General features: G+C 44.4%; 3 protein-coding genes across 4 annotated transcripts; 1 reads left to right on the top strand and 2 right to left on the bottom strand.

The window, feature by feature from the left end:
• Nucleotides 1–1,235: 1,235 nt before the first annotated feature.
• Nucleotides 1,236–3,329, bottom strand: LOC119559372 (cytosol aminopeptidase). The gene has a single exon (XM_037872412.1). The coding sequence runs from the start codon at nucleotides 3,156–3,158 to the stop codon at nucleotides 1,500–1,502; it is 1,659 nt and encodes a 552-aa protein (XP_037728340.1). The 5' UTR covers nucleotides 3,159–3,329; the 3' UTR covers nucleotides 1,236–1,499.
• Nucleotides 3,330–3,444: 115 nt separating this feature from the next.
• Nucleotides 3,445–6,347, bottom strand: LOC119559370 (pre-mRNA-splicing factor syf1 homolog). The gene is made up of 3 exons (XM_037872408.1): nucleotides 6,233–6,347; nucleotides 4,144–6,174; nucleotides 3,445–4,086 (listed from the first exon to the last, which is right to left on the bottom strand). Exons 1-3 carry the CDS (start codon nucleotides 6,275–6,277, stop codon nucleotides 3,520–3,522), a joined length of 2,643 nt encoding a protein of 880 aa, XP_037728336.1. The 5' UTR covers nucleotides 6,278–6,347; the 3' UTR covers nucleotides 3,445–3,519.
• Nucleotides 6,348–6,789: 442 nt separating this feature from the next.
• LOC119559371 (CDK5 and ABL1 enzyme substrate 1) lies at nucleotides 6,790–20,750 on the top strand. 2 transcript variants are annotated; one of them, XM_037872409.1, is made up of 9 exons: nucleotides 6,790–7,217; nucleotides 8,362–9,583; nucleotides 17,725–18,108; nucleotides 18,232–18,358; nucleotides 18,425–18,573; nucleotides 19,194–19,226; nucleotides 19,501–19,618; nucleotides 19,681–19,874; nucleotides 20,054–20,750. In XM_037872409.1, the coding sequence occupies exons 2-9, from the start codon at nucleotides 8,757–8,759 to the stop codon at nucleotides 20,397–20,399; spliced, it is 2,178 nt and encodes a 725-aa protein (XP_037728337.1). In that variant the 5' UTR covers nucleotides 6,790–7,217; nucleotides 8,362–8,756; the 3' UTR covers nucleotides 20,400–20,750. The 2 variants fall into 2 exon arrangements, with proteins under 2 accessions (XP_037728337.1, XP_037728339.1); XM_037872411.1 differs by lacking the exon at nucleotides 19,194–19,226 and having other exon boundaries at nucleotides 6,791–7,217.
• The last annotated feature ends 465 nt before the right edge of the window (nucleotides 20,751–21,215 follow it).

Raw genomic sequence — 21,215 nt, 5'->3', positions numbered from 1 at the left:
CTAAAAGTAAGTGGTGTAAATATGGCAGGAAAGCATCATTTGAGAGCTGCATGCAAATATATCCAACCCTTCGTAGTGTATTTCCAAAATTGGAAAATGCAAAAATGCTTCAAAAATTATCATTTAGCAGGGCCTAATGACTTGTGCAAAATGTCGCCGTGTTAAGATACTCGCACTCTCTGGCTTTTTAGCTGGCGAGGGTCCTTTAAGAAGCATCCTCTCTTATCTCCTCCCCCTCCGATGGTGGGTGGGTTGAAGATGGGACCGAAATGTTGGCTTAATTGTCAAAAATTCGAGCCGGAGAACTATGCAAAGGACCCAATGAGTGGGGGAGTGAGCCGGATAGTTGAAGAGCTGAGGGATGAGCATTAACCCAGTTAACCCATTAAAGCCGTGTCATAAATTCAAAGCCACCACAGGACAGCAGCAACAACAGAGGCGGCTTTTGCTTTGTGCCCTTTTGTGGGCCAGGCTCGGCACCGTTTTTCGACTCATTAAAGCCAACTTCACGCAATTAGGCTAATAAGCCGTCCTCGTAACTGTGTTGCAACAACAAGAAAAGGCCAAAAGCAAGATTGGAAAGGGAGTGGCGGAGAGTGAGGGGTAAAACCAGGAATTGCGGGGGCAGTCAAGTTTAAATAAAACACTTTCACTGCTCCCATTTCGCAATCTCGCTCAATTAACTGAAGTAAGTGACATTTGATGTGTGAGGGGTCAGATGTAGACATATTTTAAAAGGCCTGAAAATAAATCACTTTGAAAACGAGGCACCGACGCAATAGATTTTTTTAATTACACATTCCCCTAAATCAGTAAGAAAATGCCAGAATTTCCTGTGTACTTAAAAATTTATTTAAAGCTAACTTCAGATTAAAACCTCAGGTCAAACCATAACCAGCAGATTTGGTCCCCAACACGTGTACATTGTATTGAGATAAAAGTAGAGTGTACGAAGGGTTTTTACCTTAGTTTGCACTTTTGGGATTTTTTTAGGAACTTTAATATTTTCTCAATTATTTTGTTGTGTGGCGAAGGAAGGGAATATACATTAGATGTAGTTAATTGTTCAATAAAAACAAGAAAGGAATTACCAAGTGGAAAAGTAGAAAGGATTTCACCAAGTTCTTTACCGATCTATGTCAATTATATTCAATCGCAACTCCCTCAGTTGATAAAAAAATTCGTCGAATTCAGGACGATCTAAAACTGCTGAACCCATAAGACACAAAACGATCTGCATTTGTAAACAATTTAATTGTGCAGCTGGGAGACGCTCCACAGAGGCCAGTCAATGTCAGTAACATTTTGGTAGTTCCGTCGTTCGTAAAACCCCCAGCTGCACACGCAACACTAAACAATAAATTTGGACAAGCCATGGACAGGAGACAGAAAATAACGAAACCAAAACGGGCACAAAACAGAAGGGAAATGAAACGAGAAGCGTGGAAAGTAGCGTCACAGGTGCGGACGATCCAGACCCGGAGATCCCAGCCGGCGGATCACTTGCTGTCGGGACAGGCCATCTGATACAGGAACTGCACGATGGTGCGGGTGGGTCTGCCGGTCATCCGATCCTTGAGCAGATACGGCAGCGGATTGTAGCGCGTCAGCATGCCCACGTTCCGGATGTCTATATGGGCCCAGTCCGCGCAGGGCACCAGTTCGTGCAGCACGGCGGCGGCAATGCAGCTGGAGGCGGGGCCTATCCCCCTGTTGCTGATGTCGAAGGTGAGGTTCGGGGTCACCAGCTGCTTGAAGTAGCGCCACAGGGGCAGACGCCACAGCCGATCTCCAGTGAGGCCTCCTGCCTTCTCAAACTGCTTGGCTATGAAGTTGGAGTTGGTGAACATTCCGGCGGCGGATTCCCCAAGCCCAGCACAGACGCCGTATCCCACGGTGGCCAGGTCAACCACCAGACGCGGCTTATAGGTGGTCTGGGCAAAGAGCAAGGGATCTGCCATCACAACCGTTCCCGCCTTGCTCACATCCACGATTCCCAGGGTCTTGCCGTTCAGCAGGGTGACCACATCGCCCGGTTTCACCGCCATTCCGGAGGGCATGTTCTCGCAGAGCGGCAGGACGGCCGAGATGTTCACGGGCAGGGAGAGGGCTGCTGCAGCTCGAACGGCGGCCACGCAAACCGCTGCTCCGGCCATGCAACCCCGGTACATGTGCAGGCAATCCTTGGGTCGCAGGCACAGTCCTCCACTGTTGTACGTCAAGCCCTTGCCCAAAAGCAGGATGGGTCTGTCCTCGGGCGCAGTGCCGCAGTAGCTGACCTCCAGAACCACCGGGGGCTCGCAGCTCCCCTTGGCCACCATCAAGAACGAGTTCAGGTTATTCGTTTCTATCCAATCCATAGAGCGCACCTCCACGGACACCCCGCAGGGACATAGCGCATCCACCGCGGACTGCGCGAATATGGTTGGGGTCATCTGGTTCGCGGGGGCATCGCTCAATCTCCTGGCCAAGTTCTGCGATTCAGCCTTGAACAGACCCCTCGTCCAGGCATCCACATCCGGTGAGTCGTAGAGATCTAGTTTGGGCACTTGAGTGCGGTCCTGCTTGCGCTTGTTGCTGTTGTACCGCCAGATGGCCAAAGCACTGCCCTCTGCCGCCTGTTCCGGATACTCCATGGAGTCCACAAACACCTCCGTACATCCCTGGAGCTGCAGGGCCCGAGCACCCACGCCAGCGGCAACGCGGGCGTTCTCCATGCCCTCGTCGATATTCTCCAGGTCATTGAAGCCGGCGCCCTCCTGGCCCAAGCCCACCACGGCAACTGCCCGGAACTCGGCATCCACGTTCATAAACACCTTACCCTTGCCCAAGTCCCCCTTGAGGCCGGTTTCGCGCAGCAACTCCGAGATTTTGCCCTGCGTCCGATCGTCGAACTTCTCGCCGCTGGACGTCATCTTGACCTCCTTGCCGTCGCCCTCCTTGGAGTACACGCCCACCACCACGCCCTTGATCACAGTCTTGCTGTCGCACTTGTCCGTTATTCCTGCCAATCCCCTCAGGACTTGAAAATGATTCGGCTGAAGTCTGTAGTTCAGAAGCGGTCCCCCGAGCACATCATACGTTTTCCAGGTGCCCTGGACCCTTCTGTATAGGCTGCGATTGCGGGTAAAAGCGTTCATCATGCGTGTGGATGCCATCTTTGGGTTGCACGGCCTCTGGTTTTCGGATTAGTCCGCCCTTTTTAGTCTGGTCAGCTTTTTAGTGGAGGAGAAGGAAAGTAGGTTAAATTTTTGATCAAGTTGTTCCTAATAATTTTGGAAAGACAGTAGAAAGTGTGTTCCTCCGTTAGGCTAAAGGGTAGACTAACTAAATCCAAAAAGAAGACAATGTAAGGGACGCCCACTCCGTTCGAGATTTTTATACGCTCGCATCCCAAATTCATATCTGATTTTTAAAGATCAGATAAAGAAAAAACTAAATTTATACAAATTTATATCGAAACAGTTGTAAAACTTTCGACACGCATGTTTTTACTCAAAAATAGAGTCCTATAAACATTTATTCCTCATCGGAGTCGGCTTGACTGGAGGGCTTTAGGCTGCCGAAGACCTTGGCCGGGATGGCCTTTTGCTCGAATCGCAATTTCTTCATTACAAGGCCTTCCTCGTCGGTTTTTGTGGCGGCCTCAGTAGCTCCGTTTTCATTTGCAGGCTCGTTTTCCTCCTCGTCGTCCTCGTCTTCATCGCTGTCTCCAATGTCAATCTCATCGGGATTAACCACAGTATCCTTCTTGTCCTTGGCACCTCCCTGAGTTTCGCCGCGCACAAACATAATATTGGAAGCCGCCTTTTCGGGGGCCTTCTGTTTGGCCTCGGCTGCCGCCTGGCGGGCTTTCTCCTCCAGCACACGCATTGCATCCGGCCCAGCTCCTGCTCCGGCATCCGCAGCCGCTCCATTGTTTGTATTGAGGAACTGGGCGGCCATCATGTTCACCTGCGTATTGTAAGTGGCCTGCACGGAGCGCTTGATGCGCAGCATTTCGCGCATTGTGTCCTCGTTGCCGTGACGGACTTCGAACTCCTTCCAAGTTTGCCAAAAGTCAGCGGTAATGCGAGGATCACAAACCTAAAGGATACAAATCATACTCAGTAAATATTACCTTTTTAATATTTAATAACATACCTGTGAGCAATGAGCGTAGATGGCCCTGGCTCGATCCACTTCGCCCAATTTCGTTTCCAGTTCGGCAAACTTGACGCACATGTGTCGCATATTCTGCTCGGGCAGCGATTCGATGGCCTTCTCATAAATTTCCCGGGTACGTGGTAAGCCATAGATCTCGGCCGCCTTTTTCACAAATATGTTGTACATGTCGAACATCTCCTCTTCCTTCACAGCAGAAGTGGCGCGATCATAAACCGACATGGCATGCCGGGCGAGACCGTGCTCCTCCTCCAACTTAGCATACAGTAAATAGAAGTACTTTGCGTGCTCGGGAGGACATTGATCCAGACACTGCTCGAAGAGATCCCTGGCCCGCTCCAGTTTTGTACCGCCATATCGCTCCAAAAACTTGCTCAAGTAGGAATTCCATATGTCGTACACATTAGGCCACTTGAACAGAGATATGCCCTTCTCATATGCTCGATAGGCCTCCTCGAAGTAGTTGTGCTCTTCCAAGAACATCCCGTAGTTTATGATGATCTGCGGCGTGCATATCTTCAGGTCTATAATCCGCTCGTAGACGGCTTTGCAGGTCTTAAAGGTTCCGAATGACTCCTCCAGATCAGCATACATGGACCATACTTTCAAAGAGCGATGAAGGCGCGCCTGAACTGTTTCCGTATCATCGTGATAAGCTATCTTTCGCTTCGGCATGGCCGTGGCCCTTTGCATAAGCTTGAGAGCCCCCTCGAACTGCTGCTGACGAAGCTCCATCTCCGCCCATTCGCACCACACCGCCGCCAGATCCTCTACCTTGACGTACTCAACCTCAGTGCCGCGTTCAAAGACCACACGCGCATCCTCCACCTGGCCGTTGGCCTCGTAAAATTTCGCAAACTCCACCCATAGAGTGTGCAGCTTGCCAACAGCCTGCTTCGGCTGCACTGTTTGCACGGCCTCCGTGTACGTACTTATAATCTCGGCGGGTTTGTCCTCGTACAGGGTCACCCGCTTGTGCCACTCGTGCACATTGTGCGGATTCTGACGCAGAAGCACGCTGTTCAGCAGCAGCAGCCGGCGCTCCATGAGGTATTCGAAGCGCGAGAGGCGTAGTTCTACGTCGATGTCGTCCTCCTCGGTAGCCGCATCGTTACTAGCCACCTGCTCCATTCGCTTGTTCAGCGAGAGTTCCTCAAACTGGGCGTATTCGTCGAAGACTTGGGTAAAGTCCCTTACGGTGGTCACCGTTTGAATAGCCTCCTCGTAGATGTCCCTTGCCCGATCAAATAAGCCGGAGCGCACGTAGTAATCCGCCAGGGAGTTCCACAGGTGGCCCAGCTGATCGGTGTAGCGGCGCAGTCCACCACGAATAATGGCGTCCACATTCAGGGAGTGCACCTTGTGCGGGTTCTTCGAGATGAGGTCACACAGCTCGTTCCACAGCTGATGGTTGGACTTGCCGTGCTTGGAAACAAAGTGCTCGTTGTCCACGATGTGCGCCAGCTGCTGGGCAGCTTCGTCCAGTCGCTCTGCCTCCTGCAGATAGTCAACATACTCCTCGGTGTCTTCGGGAAAGAGTTTCAGGTATCGGCGGTAGACCCGTAAAGCGGTTTCCGGCATCTCAAAGCGTCGCACGAACTGCAGATACAGGGGCCAAATCCGGCCGTGCTGCGTGATGGGCAGAGCCCTCAGAGCCCGGTCGAAAACGTGGCGGGTGCGGGTGATCTTGCATTGGGCGGTCATGAAGGCACCATAATCCATCCAAATTCGGGGCATTTTGTGCATGAAAACGAGGGCTCGTTCGAACGCGCTATTGACCTCCTCGTACATGGGATCCGTGGGTATCTTTCCGCGCACCTGCTTCCTGCGGGTTCGCAGATAATTGTGCCAGATCTTGTAGCTACCGGGGAGCTCCTTCAGGGCGCGCTCATAGACCAGATTAACACCATTATCCGGGGCCTTGGCCTTGTGGTCTATGTAGCGCAGCCAATGTTTCACGGAGTAGGCGTTCCGCAGGATTTCCTCCTCATACGGCACATCCTCCTCTTCCTGTGGGTGTGAGTAAGCTGTGTTAGCCTTATGTTCATGTGTAATCAATGTTACTTACGAAATTAATTTCTATATTCAGCGATTGTACTGTTTTTGTCGCCATTTTCCGTGATTTTCACAACACGAAAAGCCGCAAACACTTTTTCTCTTTTCATGCGCGTCCCACAAAACAGCTGATGTAAACGGAGTTGCCACAGAGTTGCAAAAGTAGTGTTAGTAAAAAAAAAATACCAGAAAATAATTATGTTCGGCAAAGACAACAGCTAGCTGGATATTTAAAAAATAGGATAGTATACAAAAGGCATATAAATTTTAATTCATTTATTAAGCGACGTTGAAGTAATAAGGAACTAATCTATTTTACGGATGGTCGGAAAAGAACCATAAAAACGATTAAAAGAAACTCTAATTTCTGTTTTAAATTAGTATTTATAAAAAAAAAACCAGCTACTTTTACCGAATTACAATATTTTCTTTTTTTTATAACTTTGTTTAGTTTTGTTTGTTGAATTTCAAGTCAAATGTGAACTTTCTAGAATACCTCAGTGGTATTTTTTGCCCCGCGGTAAAAAAGTATTTTGCCCGTCGCGCGCTACCCAACACTGGCCTCAGTTTGTGAATTTTGTGGAAGCCCGTCTGCTGATGTTTTCGTCGCTGCGGCCGATAATTTGATTTTCATACCGTTTGCGTATTCCGCACAGTCCGCTTTACGCGCTCGTAAAATCGCAAAAAACACAAGTAACCGGATCGCTTGAGAAGTTTTCGTAAACACCTTCAGTTGGCCTGCATTTTGCATAATTTACGCAACGAAGGCAACTGCGTGAGTGCACCAACACACACGAACACGTCGGCGCGAAAGAGAGCGAAGAGAGTGAGGAGCGCAGGCGAGTTGGCAGCCAAAGGCGAAAAATCAAAGTCTGTCGAAAATCCACTATATAAATAGCCCAAAATGACGCGCTTGAAACATTTCTCAGCATAGAACGACTATCAACCGACTAAAGATTAAAATAACACCCAACGACCGGGCCAAAGGAGCCAAAGTGGTAAGTAAAATCGCAGGGAAAACGAGAAAAAACACGTCACACGCACTTGGCAGTGGTGTGCGTACGTTTGTGTGTGAGTGGGTGGGTGTCATAAATATTTTCGCACACACTTGTTCCTGCATTGATTTTTTTCGGACAGGTTCAAACTTGTGTGTGCCGCCTTCCAATTGGTCCAGCTAAATCCAATTAGACCGGGTCCAAAGTAAAAACCACCCCCGGAAAATCCATTTCCCTGCTTCAAAACAGCTGTTTGTTGTGGTTTTTCAAAATTTTCCACTCACTGATGTTGTCTGAGGGAAATTTTTCGGCATTTTAGGGCCTCCCGATGGAATGTAAACAGAAGAAGCGGAAGTGCGGAAGAGCGCTTAGATTTCTTGCCGGTCTTGGCCCACTCTCGCTCGCTCTTTCGGCTGTTGCCACCCACCGAACTGACACACTAAGCCACCCACCAGCAACAACAACTCTCTGCAGCTTTGAGCCGCATGCAGCTTTTTTTACGTCCAGCGAGAAAGCTTTCTTTGTCTTTGGCAACAGAGTTCACCGACTACCGCATCCAGTTTGCTAAAATCACAGTAAAAGTACAGGATATCTTTAAATCTAATCCTATAAAACAAGACACAATCGGTGTTCTCAGAGATATTTCTTTAAAAATCGCAAATGAAAAACACTGTTTCAGTAATGTAGAAAGATCTAGTTCACACTACCGTTTTTGGAAATCCACGAATCAGAATTTTAAGACTAATAAATATTTAAAAGGTATAAAATCTTTTCATTTTTCCATAACAATTTAATTTTACCCAAATTTAAGCCTATGAAAAAAATGTTTTTATTGTTTACTTCAAACGTAAAGTCTAAAATAAATTCTATTAACTTATATATATAGAAAAATGTATATAAAAATATTTATAATATTTAGATGGGAATGTTTTAAACTACTTTTAACATGAACATAAACCTAGATATATTTTAAAGACAAGCAAGACCACCATAATATCCCCTTAGCAACCCATCGCAGCTTAACAAACATACTTACTTATACTCCATAAATACCCTGCCAAAGCTTCGCTTGGCCAAAAACAGCTTTCTCGCCTCTTTATCGCCTCATTTATTGATTCCACTCCTCTGTTCTTATTTCTACTTGCAGCCAAAGCAACGCAACGACGCATAAACGATAGTTAGTAAAGGTGCATAAAGTTAACTAAATCCATTCTTTTCTTCCGCCATAAAAAGTGCTTTAATCTGTCACCATGTCGCGTTCAAGTAGTTTGTTTTTCAACTCGACTGCCAAGTTAGAGACTAAAAAACTTAATTGATTCGATCGAGAAGAGTAAGAGCCAGCAGGCAGTAAAGAGTTAAAACACAAATAATCACTACCGAAACCCGTTTGTGAAGAATCGCGAAGAGTGTTCCAGAAAAGTGCAACCACACATTCCCACACAGTATAAACACAAAAAAATAGCTTTAGCAGCCAGGGACTTGGCCCACGTCCACTCCACCCACTTCGGTTAATCTCGCTTGGTACTAAGGGTTAATCGCCTAATGGCAAGTTCGCTCAACAAGACGAGACACAGGCGCAGACTGGCTGCGATCTCGTTCCTATCGAATATCTCGTTAGATGGCACCCATCGGGACACCAAATTCGGCGCAACATTCGGCAGCAGCCTGCTCTGCAACCAGAATAAGAACCCATCCTCGCTGGGACTCGGCTCGGGGGGCTTCCATCCGCACTATCAGCAGCACCACCACCAGCGCAGCCACTCGGCGACGCACCACAACCACCAGAAGCGGCATCACCCGCAGCAGCAGCAACACACCCAGCAGCAGCAGCAGCACCAGCAGCAGCAGAACCATCAGCAACAGCAGCACCAGCAGCAGAATGGCACCCTCGGCTCGCCGCTCCTCTGCAGCGCCGATGTCCACATGGGCATCGACGGCAGCATCGGGATCGGGCTGGAGGACTGCACCTCTGGTGCCAGCGATGGGGACGGGCATTTTAGTGAAACTGAAAATATGGGTCAATACTTGATGAACGTCCCGCCGGCCGCCGAGCACATTCGCAGCAGCATGGTGCCGGCCGAGAGACGCAACATAAAGCGGCCGACCTCGTCGGGTCGTCAGAACCACCAGGTTCCGGGCAGTGGCAATATGGGCATCAAGGCTCAACAGCAGCAGCAGCTGCAGCTGCAGCAGAAGTTGCAACAGCAACAGCGGCAGGCACGGAGTTGCGCCGCCGGCAGCGGAGGGTCGGGTGCCGAGAGCGGCAGCGATTCGGACAGCGTCAAGATACCGCTCAAGGTGTCCAATCTGGGCAGCGGCGGTGGCGTCGCCGGGGGAGCGGGCAGCAAGCTGTTGCCGCTTAGGGAACGGTGAGTAACCCATTTCTTATCACAATGTTAGTACACTGTCCGTTGCTCAGAACTAAGGAGTTAAGTCATCATGTAACTGCATGGACGATGTCTTTCTGTCAGTGCTTAGTAAGCAGTTGCAAAAAATATGGTTTTTAATAACTGCTCTATAAAGAGGTTTAAACCTAAATTTCATAAGTACCATAACCTCCATGTTCAAATTATGGGGCAATCAAGTAATTGACTATTGCTACTCTTATTTTGCAGTCTATTATAAATTATATGTCATAACTTTTTATTAGGCACATAAGGAACTGTTTAAGCCTACTGTTTTTACATTAGATACCAAGGAAAAATTCCTGCTCTTCCAATTTTTCCTATTGCATATGTACTTCTCAAGACTCACAAATAGATTGACAAGTGACGTCAAGTCGGCAGTTCTTCCCCATTCGCTTTTCAATATTTTCTATAAAGGCGTGGGAAATTCTGTTAGTATTTGGTTGCTCTTTGTTGATTTATAAATAATTCCTGGCTATAAAAATGAATCACTTCGCTTGACCACTGAACTTTTGTTCAGTTCAATTAGGCTGTCGTCATAATTGGCATCGATTTCCCGTGGCCCCTCCTCCTCGAGTCGTTAATTGAAATTTCCGCTTAAGTTGCGTTAGCCAATTGACACTTGGTCTCTAATTTGCTTACAAAAGGCTCAGCTTGATCAAAATAGCGCGAAACAAAACAGAGAACACAATGATCCCCGCGGCAGCTGGGCGGTCTGAAATCGAAAATTATTTATAAATTTTAATTTGTGAAATTTGAACATTGCCAGAGCGCCTTCCAATTGTGACGTACTTTCGCAGGGGGATTTGCACGTTTTCAACGCCTGATGCTGCATAATTAGGGGCCTGTTGCCGGTCACCCGGCGCCAAAAATAGCCCCCAAAAACATATATACTTCTGTTGAGCTAAGGGTTGGGGTGGGGGTGAGAATAGGCTTCATTCATCGACGTGTGCCGGCTCAATTAACGTAAATTGGAGAGCGTGCCCAGCGAAAAGCTGTGCAAACAATTGTCTGAATTGAATTGCATGTCGGGAGGCGTCGGCGTACGTTTAATTTGGAGCTTTAGTCCGAGGCGCGGTTTTGTCACGCATTTAAGTGGCCTGTCGACGGTGGAGCATTGCTATTATCTAGTGGGCAACGGGCATAAACACGCAATGATTACGCAAGTCGCAATGCGTGTGCCGCAGTGAGAACGCCAATGAATCGCTCGTAAATCGCTCGCGAATCGCTCGTTTACTTCCTTGAACTTCCGCCCTTCCCAGCTGTCTGGCCATTTCTTTGTCTTTCTCCGAGCGAAGCTAAACTGCATCCCAGAGCTTTCACTCCCAATGCCAGAGACAAGTTTCGTTGAACTCGTCGAATGCGCTTTGACAACCTGACCTTGTTTCTCATGCAGCTTTGCAGTCGCGCTCCGATGGCGTTTCGGTATTTCTGCCTAGCGTTTTCGGTTTCTTTCGCGTGGTGCCGCCACTCAACTGGTGGCTAACCCGTTTTCGGGGCGGGGGACGGAACCCATTGTCATCTATCCGGGGCTTACATACCTAGGCATATGCAGTTGGCGCCTAGCCAATTGGCTTGTCAGCGACCTGTCACTGCCATTTGCTGGGGCAAATCATTTTCCCGGGGATTTGGTGTGAGTTAATTTGGCAATTACCGAAAACTAAGGGACGATATTACTATACTGTAAGATAACACTCAACCCAGTTTTTTAAATTTCTTATGTTATCCACCAACAAAACATTGCCTAAAATTTGCATTTTTATAACTTTAATGATTTGAGCTGTAGGGTGAATATTGGTCAATTGTCAATTGTTGTCAAAGTGAATTGCATTCTGCTTCTCAAATTGAAGAAACAAAATATTTTGAGTTTCACCAATAGTACCCAAAAATATATATTATTTAAACCAAGTCCAAAACTGATTTTCTGTGCACCTTATCGTAACAAAATGACCAGCAGTTAATTATATACATATCGACTGATAAGATTAGTCTGTAAAGATCTTGATAAATAAAGTATAGACCATATATCAAGCCATCTTGTACCCTCAGCAGGCTTATCTGCCGTGTGTGAGAACGATCAAGCACTCGATAAGAAATCCCATTGACGTTAAAGACAGTTTTAGGATTCTCTGATGTCAGGTGACATAAAAGTTTACTATTAGGTATATGACTGCTAGAATTTTCCCTCTCCCTTTGCAATTGCAAAGTGATTTCTGATATATGTAATTGAGTGAGCTATGGAGTTCGGTGGTCGTGACTCAGCCTACGGACAACAAAGGGGTTTTAATGCCACATCATCAGTAGCAAAGATTCTTAGCGCTTGTGAAAAATTCCTAAGCGCCCCAGATTCTCATTTCGCAGTATGAAAACAAAAATATTTTGATCCCAATGGGATCCAAACAAATTCTTATTTTACCCACCAATCTAGAGTTACGTACATTACTATTTCCGCTCCAGAGTGGAACGATAATTCTGATTTTGCAGAACTTGCTGTATCGGCACATTGCAACAGCAAACAAAAATATTTTGTTATGCGAAACGACCGTATTTCTGGTGTGGGAATCTTGCCACAAAAAGCTGCGCAGGCGCAAAAACAAACTGCGTCGCAATTTGAAAACCAAAACAAACTACTTAAGGCCAGTTTTTGTTTTGAAACCTGAGCAGCTTCGTGGAGTTCGCCGATTTATGGAAGTGGAGAGGGGAGATATAAAAAAAAGCTGAAACTTTGCCGAAAACGTAAACAATTTTTTTGCCATGCTATCATTCTTTTCATTCTCAATTTTCACTTCCTTTTCAGAGGTTGCGTCATGGCGTATAACTTGATTTAAGGGAGTGGCCCTTTTGTCCCTGCAACCCGAGGACCTCCAACCTCCAGCCGGCAGAGGCAAAGCTCGGCATTGAACTTGGGCGGCACGAGCTTTTGTGGCCTCATCCTGGCTGCCTCGTCCAGTGTCAATGTCAATGTCGAGGCTGCAAACCTGTCCAACCCAAAACCCTCCCCGAACCCCCTTCTTTCGCTCCATCGAACTGGGTAACCTTGAGGGCAGAGTTTTATGCAATCGACGACGTAATAAGAACCGGTTTCTTGTTTGTTTTCGCTTTTTGTTGCTCGCACTGCTTGTGCGTTTAGGGGTTCTAATCCTTGATGTTAGGGAAATGTTTTCAAGGTCGCCCTTTAAGGGGTGCATTTTTCAGCCGCAGGGTGGGAAAATGTGTGTCAGTGGTGCAGGCGTTTGCATGCACAGCGGATGCAATTTGCAACTGCATTGAAGTTTACGCAATCCACCCCTAGAAATCGTTTCGTTCCAGCTCACAATAAAAACAAAATACAAGTTTTACCTTTTAAAATGGTTTGCCTTTTTTATGTTGGTTAGTTAGTATATGTTTCTTAGAAACAGGTTTTTAAAAATAAATTTTTATAAAATTTGTTCAATCGGTTTCTATATTTTTTCTCTGTGTATCTGGAAGCTCAGGAAAAATAAGCAAAGACGGTCGTAAAGCTCCATTGCCAAGCTTGTCTGCCGAGAAATTAACGATAAGCCAAAAGATGACATAGATACACCTAATCCATTTCGTAAATATAATATATGTGTCTACTGCGATGTCTTTGTTGACTATATTGCACTGGGGGTATGTGTACCCAAAACAAAGGCCCCTCGCGATAAGGCCCCCACTTTTTATCGGCTAAACTCATTGCTAATAACTGCGACTTATTATATTTAAATCGACACATGTTCAACCCAACTTCAGCCAGGCCGTGTCACATTATTATGTTTTATCTGTTCGTTTCAGTGGCTTTCGCTTGGCGCGTTTATGACTCCCACTGTATTTGGCAGTAAAAGCGGTTAAAAGCGGATAAAATGGGTTCTCTCTTGCAAGTTACTCAGTTATTTGTTGATTTCCACTCTTGCCAAAGTTGTTTTCGTACTGCTGACTTTGAAGTTAAGACGAGGGGTCCATAAAGAGCAAAGTTGTGGGATAAATATGAAGCCAAACAAATTAAATAAGTGAGAATATTTTAGCATTCTCAAATTCTTTTGTTCAATTATGGGCCAGAAAACTACTAGTTTTATATCAGCACCCCTTCTATTTTCTTTGTTTGTGCTTTTTATCGACAGCCTTCATTTGGTTTTGGAAATACACGATATTTTTTGTGCTATTTGCGTTTATGTAATTACTTTGGACTTGTGTAAACAGAAAATCGCTCGATCTTTTTGCTCGGCCAAAACGCTAGCGTTTTCGGCATTCCATTTTGTGCAGACTGTTTGTTTACAGCGCGGTTCTTCTTTTGCTACGCCTTCCTTGCCTAACACGATTATTGTTATTGTACCGCACCGCTTTCTACTGCTTCGATTGGGTTTCGTTGGATGTGTTGCACCTTATCTAGAACACCATTTCGTTCCGAAATCAGCTTTTGTTCGAGGTAAGAGGAGCCAAATAGATTGATTGCGGGAAACAATTTGCGTCAGCTCCTCAAAGGTCGCCAGTCGCAAGTTGAAATTTATTGAAAGGAATAACTTGGTTCTAAAGCTATTTCCAATCACTTTTCTAAAATGTTTATTTATGTATTGATTTTTAATTAACTAATATTTTTTACGTTTGAGTGTCCAATTAAAAATTATTAAGGTTCCCTTCTTATATCCTAAAAAGGTCCCATAGCGTTGATACATCGATTTTAGAGCGGTTTTTCAGCGTTTTTTCCAGCGCTTTGTCTGCGTTTTTCTAGCGACTCAAGCTCGTTTTGTTGGCGACTCTCTAGCGGTTTTAGTCGCCTTTTTCCTTTTGGTTATCCAAACATGTTTTAAGCAATTTCCATATTTATTTTATATACTACATTTCGGATTTCCCTTGACTTTTTGGCCAAAGCTCTTATCACAAGACCTGCATTTAAGCTCTTGGGCACGTGATCTGGGCAAACGGAAACTTATATAACAAACTTACTTCCATTAACATCTGTTTGCATACAGCCAGCTGATAACAGGAAAACAACAACCACGGTGACAATAACAAAAGTGATTGCTGATAAAAGTGAAATTGACTCAGTTGATTTGATTGCCCACACTCACAAAAAGTTCTTGAAAAGGGGGAAAACGGGGAAAGGGGAGCGAAGATAGCGCAATTAAAATATTTTATTTTCGATTTAGCACTGGGCATGATTTATTTGCTTGCTTTCGCGTATGCAGACGTGAATAGTATATTTACCCAAGCTTTCAGTAGCAGTTTTCGGTCAATATTTGCAAATCAAAATCAACGAGAAAGACTCTAGACTCTAGCCGAAAGGCAAATGTATCTCAGATACACACAGGTGAAAGAAAAAACTTGATGGCAGGCAAATTTGCAAAGCGATAAGAATTTGAGGATCTTAGATGTATAGTTTACTAATTTCAGATAAGGTTCAATACCGGAAAATTTTGTTTTGTAGCAATATAAATAAACAGTAAATGTAATTTTGTTTTTGGACAATCTATAATTAGAAGTGACTGGGTGGAATGTTATAAAAAATTGTTTGAAATTTCTTATCTGCAAATTCTCCCAACCCCAGAAACCGTTCATTTCGAAGTATTCTGAAGTATATTTTTCAATTCACGAATCTATTATTAGAATTTAAATATTGTTTGTTCGGGTCACAGGCGAACAGCGTCTCATAGACGGAGTTTAAAAAAGTCGGAGCCGAAATGAAAAACTATTCAAAACCAGACTACATAACACGCACACTTGCATGCCTGTTTGAGTTGCAGTGGTGGTCGAAGGCTTCTCTCTCGCTCGCACACGCACTTGGCCCAATCTCTTATCAACGCACACAAAAACACACAAACTCATTAGCGAGTCAATAAGTTAGACGAACCGAAAACACAAAAGCAAACGTACAAAAATAATGTTTGCCGGCCCTTTTCTTCATCCAAACACACACATACACACACACACAGTTTGGAGTCATCCCCCCACCCCCTCCTCGTTCTTTCCACATTTGTAAACATGTAAAATAAAATTCCAGCTTCTACTTCTGGGCGCCTGTTAGAATGCTCCAACTAATTAACGGGTTATGACAGCCTAGGCGCCACCTCCATCATAATAATTCCGGGGGAGGGGGCTTTGAATGCCAGTGAAACCCGAGCTGCCTGCACTTCATCCGACTAATTAACGCAGAATCGTCGCCTCCAAGAGTTTCGGGGAGTTAGCCCGCCCCACCACACATTTTTGACTGTAACCTCGACCTAGACCAATTATCCCAAGGTAACCTACCAGGCGCACAGACGCCGTCCGCACGACGACTTCAGTTGGCTAATTGACTTCAGTTGCGGCTGCCCTTCGGCTCTGCACGTGTGTGTGTGAGTTTTCGAGTGTGTGCCGCCGTGTTTGACTTCCAAAAATACACCAGCGATAAACGTGCCGCGTTCCGATCGCCCTTAAAACGCATAATGGAAAATCTTTGTGCGTGCCCCTCTGCGTTTCTGCGGGCCTGTGAAAATATCGATCATTGCATGAGGGGTGTGACGATGGCCCCTGCGATGATCTTAGAGCCCCATAAAAAGTTGATTTTAGCTATACATAAAACAGAAATAAACCCAAAAATAGCTAGGTATACGCAACATTTTTATAGTAAAGGTTGTGTAAATAATTAAAATTATGTAATAGTTTCACAAAAAAAATAAAAGTATTCTTTTTAAATTTAAACTAAAAGCCAGATGGGTCGGGCAAACCGCCAAACTAAGCTATACATAAAACCAACATAAACCCAAAAATAGCTAGATATACGCAACTTTTTATAGTAAATGTTTTGAAAGTATTACAAATTAAATATTAGTTTTACAAATAAAATAAAAATATTTTTTTAATTGAAACTTAAAGCCTGGTGGTTCGGGCAACCCCCAAAACCTTACTATAGAGACCGGAATAAAACCAAAAATAGCTAGATATACGCAACATTTTTATAGTAAAGGATTTGTTAGTAATAAAAATTTGATAATAGTTTCACAAAATAAATAAAAGTATTTTTTCAACTCAAAAATAAAACAAAAAATAGCTAGATATACACAAAATTTGTATACTTAAGATTTTTTAAATAATACAAATTTGATAATAGTTTCACAAATAAAATAAAAGTATTTTTTAATTTAAACTTAAACTGATGGGTCATAAAACCGAAATAAACCCAAAAATAGCTAGGTATACGCAATATTTGTATAGTAAAAGTTGTGTATATGATTAAAATTATGTAATAGTTTCACAAAAAAAATAAAAGTATTCTTTTAAATTTAAACTAAAAGCCAGATGGGTCGGGCAAACCGCCAACCTAAGCTATTCATAAAACCAACATAAACCCAAAAATAGCTAGATATACGCAACATTTTTATAGTAAAGGTTTTGTAAGTAATAAAAATTAGATAATAGTTTCACAAATAAAATAAAGCCAGATGGGTCGGGCAAACCGCCTAGCCTAGCTATACATAAAACCAAAATAAACCCAAAATATACACAACATTTTTATAGTATAGTTTTGAAAATAATAGAAGTTTGATAATAGTTTCACAAATAAAATACAAGTATTTTTTGAATTTAAACTTAAAGCCTGATGGGTCATCAAACCGAAATAAAACAAAAAAAAATAGCTAGATATACACAAAAAAATGTATACTAAAGGTTTTTTATATAATACATATTTGATAATATTTTCACAAACAAAATACAATTTTTTTTAAATTTAAACTTAAAGCTTGATGGGTCATTAAACCGAAATAAACCCAAAAATAGCTAGATATACGCCACATTTTCATAGTAAAGCTATAATATATAATAAAAAACAAGATAATAGTTTTACAAATAAAATACAAGTCTTTTTTTAATTTAAACCTAAAGTCGGGCAAACCGCCAAACTGCCAGCACTAGCATCTTCGCTGGCATTTGTCATTGAATTTATAAATACCAAAAACCGTATTTTTAAACAGCAACAACTTGGGGCGAACCAAACCGCCTTCAAGGTCCAGCCCAACGCGTTTTTGTATCGTTTTGTGCGCGTTTTTCACGCTACTTATATTGTTGAGCGCCTGTTGCTCCTTAGATCGCTACAGTTCTAACCGATCTCTGTGTCTCTTATCCACTTGCAGCACCTTCAGCAATGGGGCGAGCGATCAGAACCTGCAGCCGGAGAGGAGGGCACGGTTGAACACTGCGCCGGGGATGCGAGCGGGCTCCAATTCGAGCATTGCCATGGGAGGCGGACTGAAACGTACCTATGTCTTGAGCGGATCGAGCGTTAGCCACATCACCGACGACAGCAGCACGGAGAGCCTGACTCCGGCGGGCACCTTTGCGGGCAGTTTCCGGAACAGCCTGAGCAAGTCGGTCCAGATCAGCGATGGCCGGCGCGGAACCTCCGGCCAGCCATTGGGACTTGGACAGGGGCGAGACGAGCGCATGGTGCTGGTGTCGCGGAAGATTCCGTTCTTCATTTTCTCGTCACTGCCCTACTACAAGGGCAAGAATGGAAGGTGGGTAATGAAGAATAATGATATCAAAAAGGAAAAATTAGTTCTTTGAACTGATTTCCCATAATGATCAGCACCGTTTAACATTTAAAAATATAATATTTTATTAATTCCGTGCATTTTCAGAGCTGAGTTTCGCAAGGAGGATCGTCGTCGTCGGAATCCATCCACTTCACGTCCCTTGAGTTCCATTAATGATGCACCCTTCGATCCCTTTGATTTGCTGGGAATACAGAAGGCCGAAAGTGGTCAGGTAAGTCGAAAAATCGTACTTGAGTAAGCCCAAGCTGAATAGTAACTAACACTTAATTCTTTACAGGACATATCATACGGTCACTTGCTGATACCTTCACGTCAGTACGAAAAGGAGCGCAAAAAGCATGGCAACGCCTCGGCAAATCCTTCCATCTTCGAGAACCAAATGGAGATCACTGGCACGGCTGCGCTCAAGAATCACGGCATTGCGAGGTTGGTGCCGGCTTCCAGTGTGCTACCATATTTGGATCTTCTTTCGTATCATTTTTGTTGAACACTTTCAATCAGATCCATTTTTTCATGCCCATGATCCATTCTTAACATCCATTAAGAGCCATAATGCATTATTAGCCATACCGAACGACAACTGTAACCTTTAAGGCCCCTTTGTCTGAGAGAAATGCAATAACCTTTGTACGAATATTCATATTCTTCAGAAAAAAGATTTCACCATAGATTAAAATTCTGCGTCCGACTTCAATAAAATCCAAAGTGTTATGTAAACACTCCTTTGTTACCTTCTCATATTGGTAATATGAGTCTTTCGATCGTAAACAGCTGAAAAGCTGACCTAGCAATACCTATTAAACTGACTCATGAAAAGCGTGATTTATATTACCCAAACAACAATTATAAATTACCTAGGACTCAGCACATTTTCCGAATTTATATAACTTAAAATCGAACGATACTTTTTATTGCTTGATAGGCTAGAATTATCAGCTATGTTCTTTGTTTTGGTTCGGTAATAGTTGACCCAAAAAAAACTTGAAAACATTTTGTGGCATTAACTTTTGCTAATTCATTTAACGCTTTGCACTACTTCGTTTCAGCACAAAAACCATAACCAAACGTCAAGGCAAATGGTAAATTTTGAAAACAGCTAATATGACAAAAAATTTACAGACAACCTAGCTATGGGATTAACTTAGCGTATTCCACAGCCTGGTTGACTGCCAAAAGCTTTTAGTCCACTAACCAACTTCACCTTCCCCACATACACACCTCCACCCACCCACTCTCACACACATCCAACGAACAAGAATGCTTCAACTAACACAATCCCGCCTTCTCTCACGCTTTACCTTTAGAAATCTATGCTGTTTTGGGTATATTAATGTAATATCATTGGATTCGCAGGTGTTTCACGTATGAGAACAACAACCGAAACAGTGCAACAAGTCCGACGCCAGATATGAAGTTGGATATGGACATAGAAAGCGTTATCCTGGGCGGAGATTCTGCGCGGGGACAACTTGTAAGTATTCTTTTCTTTGTGCCAGACGAAATTGCATTATTATTTTGGTATATGACTTATAGAACCAGCAGTACTCGGCCAGCATCTTGGACGATCCGGAGTTAATTGCCGGAAAGCACCGCACTCTGCTGACCTTCACTTCGTACATGACATCGGTCATCGATTACGTGCGTCCGTCGGATCTGAAGAAGGAGTTAAACGACAAGTTCCGCGAGAAGTTCCCCACCATCCAGCTCACGCTGAGCAAGCTGAGGAGGTGAGATAATGTTATTTTAGAACGTGATTTGAGTTCAGCGTTTATGTGTGAATTCCAAAACTAGATTTGTTGTTACAAGAATCATAACTTTTGGCATCCAATTAAAACTGATTAATATTAACTAGAGAAATAAATACAATGTAAAGAACTCTACTAATCAGTTTTCTCTTCCCCCACAGCATAAAGCGGGAGATGCGCAGGATCAACAAACTGGACTCGCGCATCGATCTGGTGACCATTTCGCAGGCGTACGTGTACTTTGAGAAGCTCATCCTGGCCAATCTGATCAACAAGAGCAACCGCAAGCTGTGCGCCGGCGCCTGTCTGCTGCTCAGCGCCAAGATGAACGACGTGAAGGGCGACGCCCTCAAGAGCTTGATCGAGAAGACGGAGAGCGTGTTCCGGCTGAACCGCAAGGAGCTGATCTCGTCCGAGTTCGCCGTGCTGGTGGCGCTGGAGTTCAGCCTGCATGTGAGTCGGCACGAGGTCCTGCCGCACTACCAGCGGCTGCTCTACGAGTCCTAGGAGTGGCCCAAGCGCTGCGCCGAGAAAAGTTTCTTGGCGGCAGCGCAGGCGGTACAGCAGTTGTGTCGCAAGGGCAGTCGCAAGTAGGCGTTCGTACTTATAGCATACTTTCGGGTGTTGGTTTTTCAACGATCATAACAATATTGCCTAGGCTTAAGGAGTAGCTACGTAAGATTTGCTAAAACGGTCACAAAAGAACGGAAAACACAAAAATATTTCACATATACGAGTATCTCCCAACATCCCCTTTCCCTGGTTTTTAGACTCATAAGTGTTTATGTTTACATATATTTTCTTGGGTTTCTGTTATAGACATTTCAAAAATGAATAAACTAAAGTTAACCAAACGAACCTTATGCATTTGATAAGTTAAGCGCTTATCAACATTTTGTGGCGTCGGCTACTGTTGTTGTAATGTTAATTTTATTCAAATTTCCAGCGGCGACGATCTGTGCCTATTGCCGTTTGCTGTTGGCCGCATGACCAAAGCTAACTAATCCGCCCCGACATGCTCGGGGATCCCACGTACTAGCCGCTTATCCCACCCCATAGAACAGGGCGATTGGAATCGAATCGCTTCGCCGGGGTTGGTGGCCCATCAATCAGAAATCAATAAATAACTGACGATCGATTATTTGCCATCGCATCAGGCGCACAGCGCCCGGCAACAGGTAGTCAAAAAAAAGAGTTCTCTATAAACAAACACGACTGGGCGATAACCGAAAAATACGGGCTCACACGTGCCGGCAGTGGGGATCGGATCTGCGGGAGGCCGACCTGCACATGGACTTTTGTTCCATTTGTTTGTTGCTGTAG

The sequence above is a fragment of the Drosophila subpulchrella genome, unplaced genomic scaffold, assembly GCF_014743375.2.
Source record: "Drosophila subpulchrella strain 33 F10 #4 breed RU33 unplaced genomic scaffold, RU_Dsub_v1.1 Primary Assembly Seq24, whole genome shotgun sequence".
Taxonomy (NCBI): domain Eukaryota; kingdom Metazoa; phylum Arthropoda; class Insecta; order Diptera; family Drosophilidae; genus Drosophila; species Drosophila subpulchrella.
The sequence above is the reverse complement of the archived record's forward strand: the minus strand, read 5'-3'. Positions and strand labels throughout refer to the sequence as shown.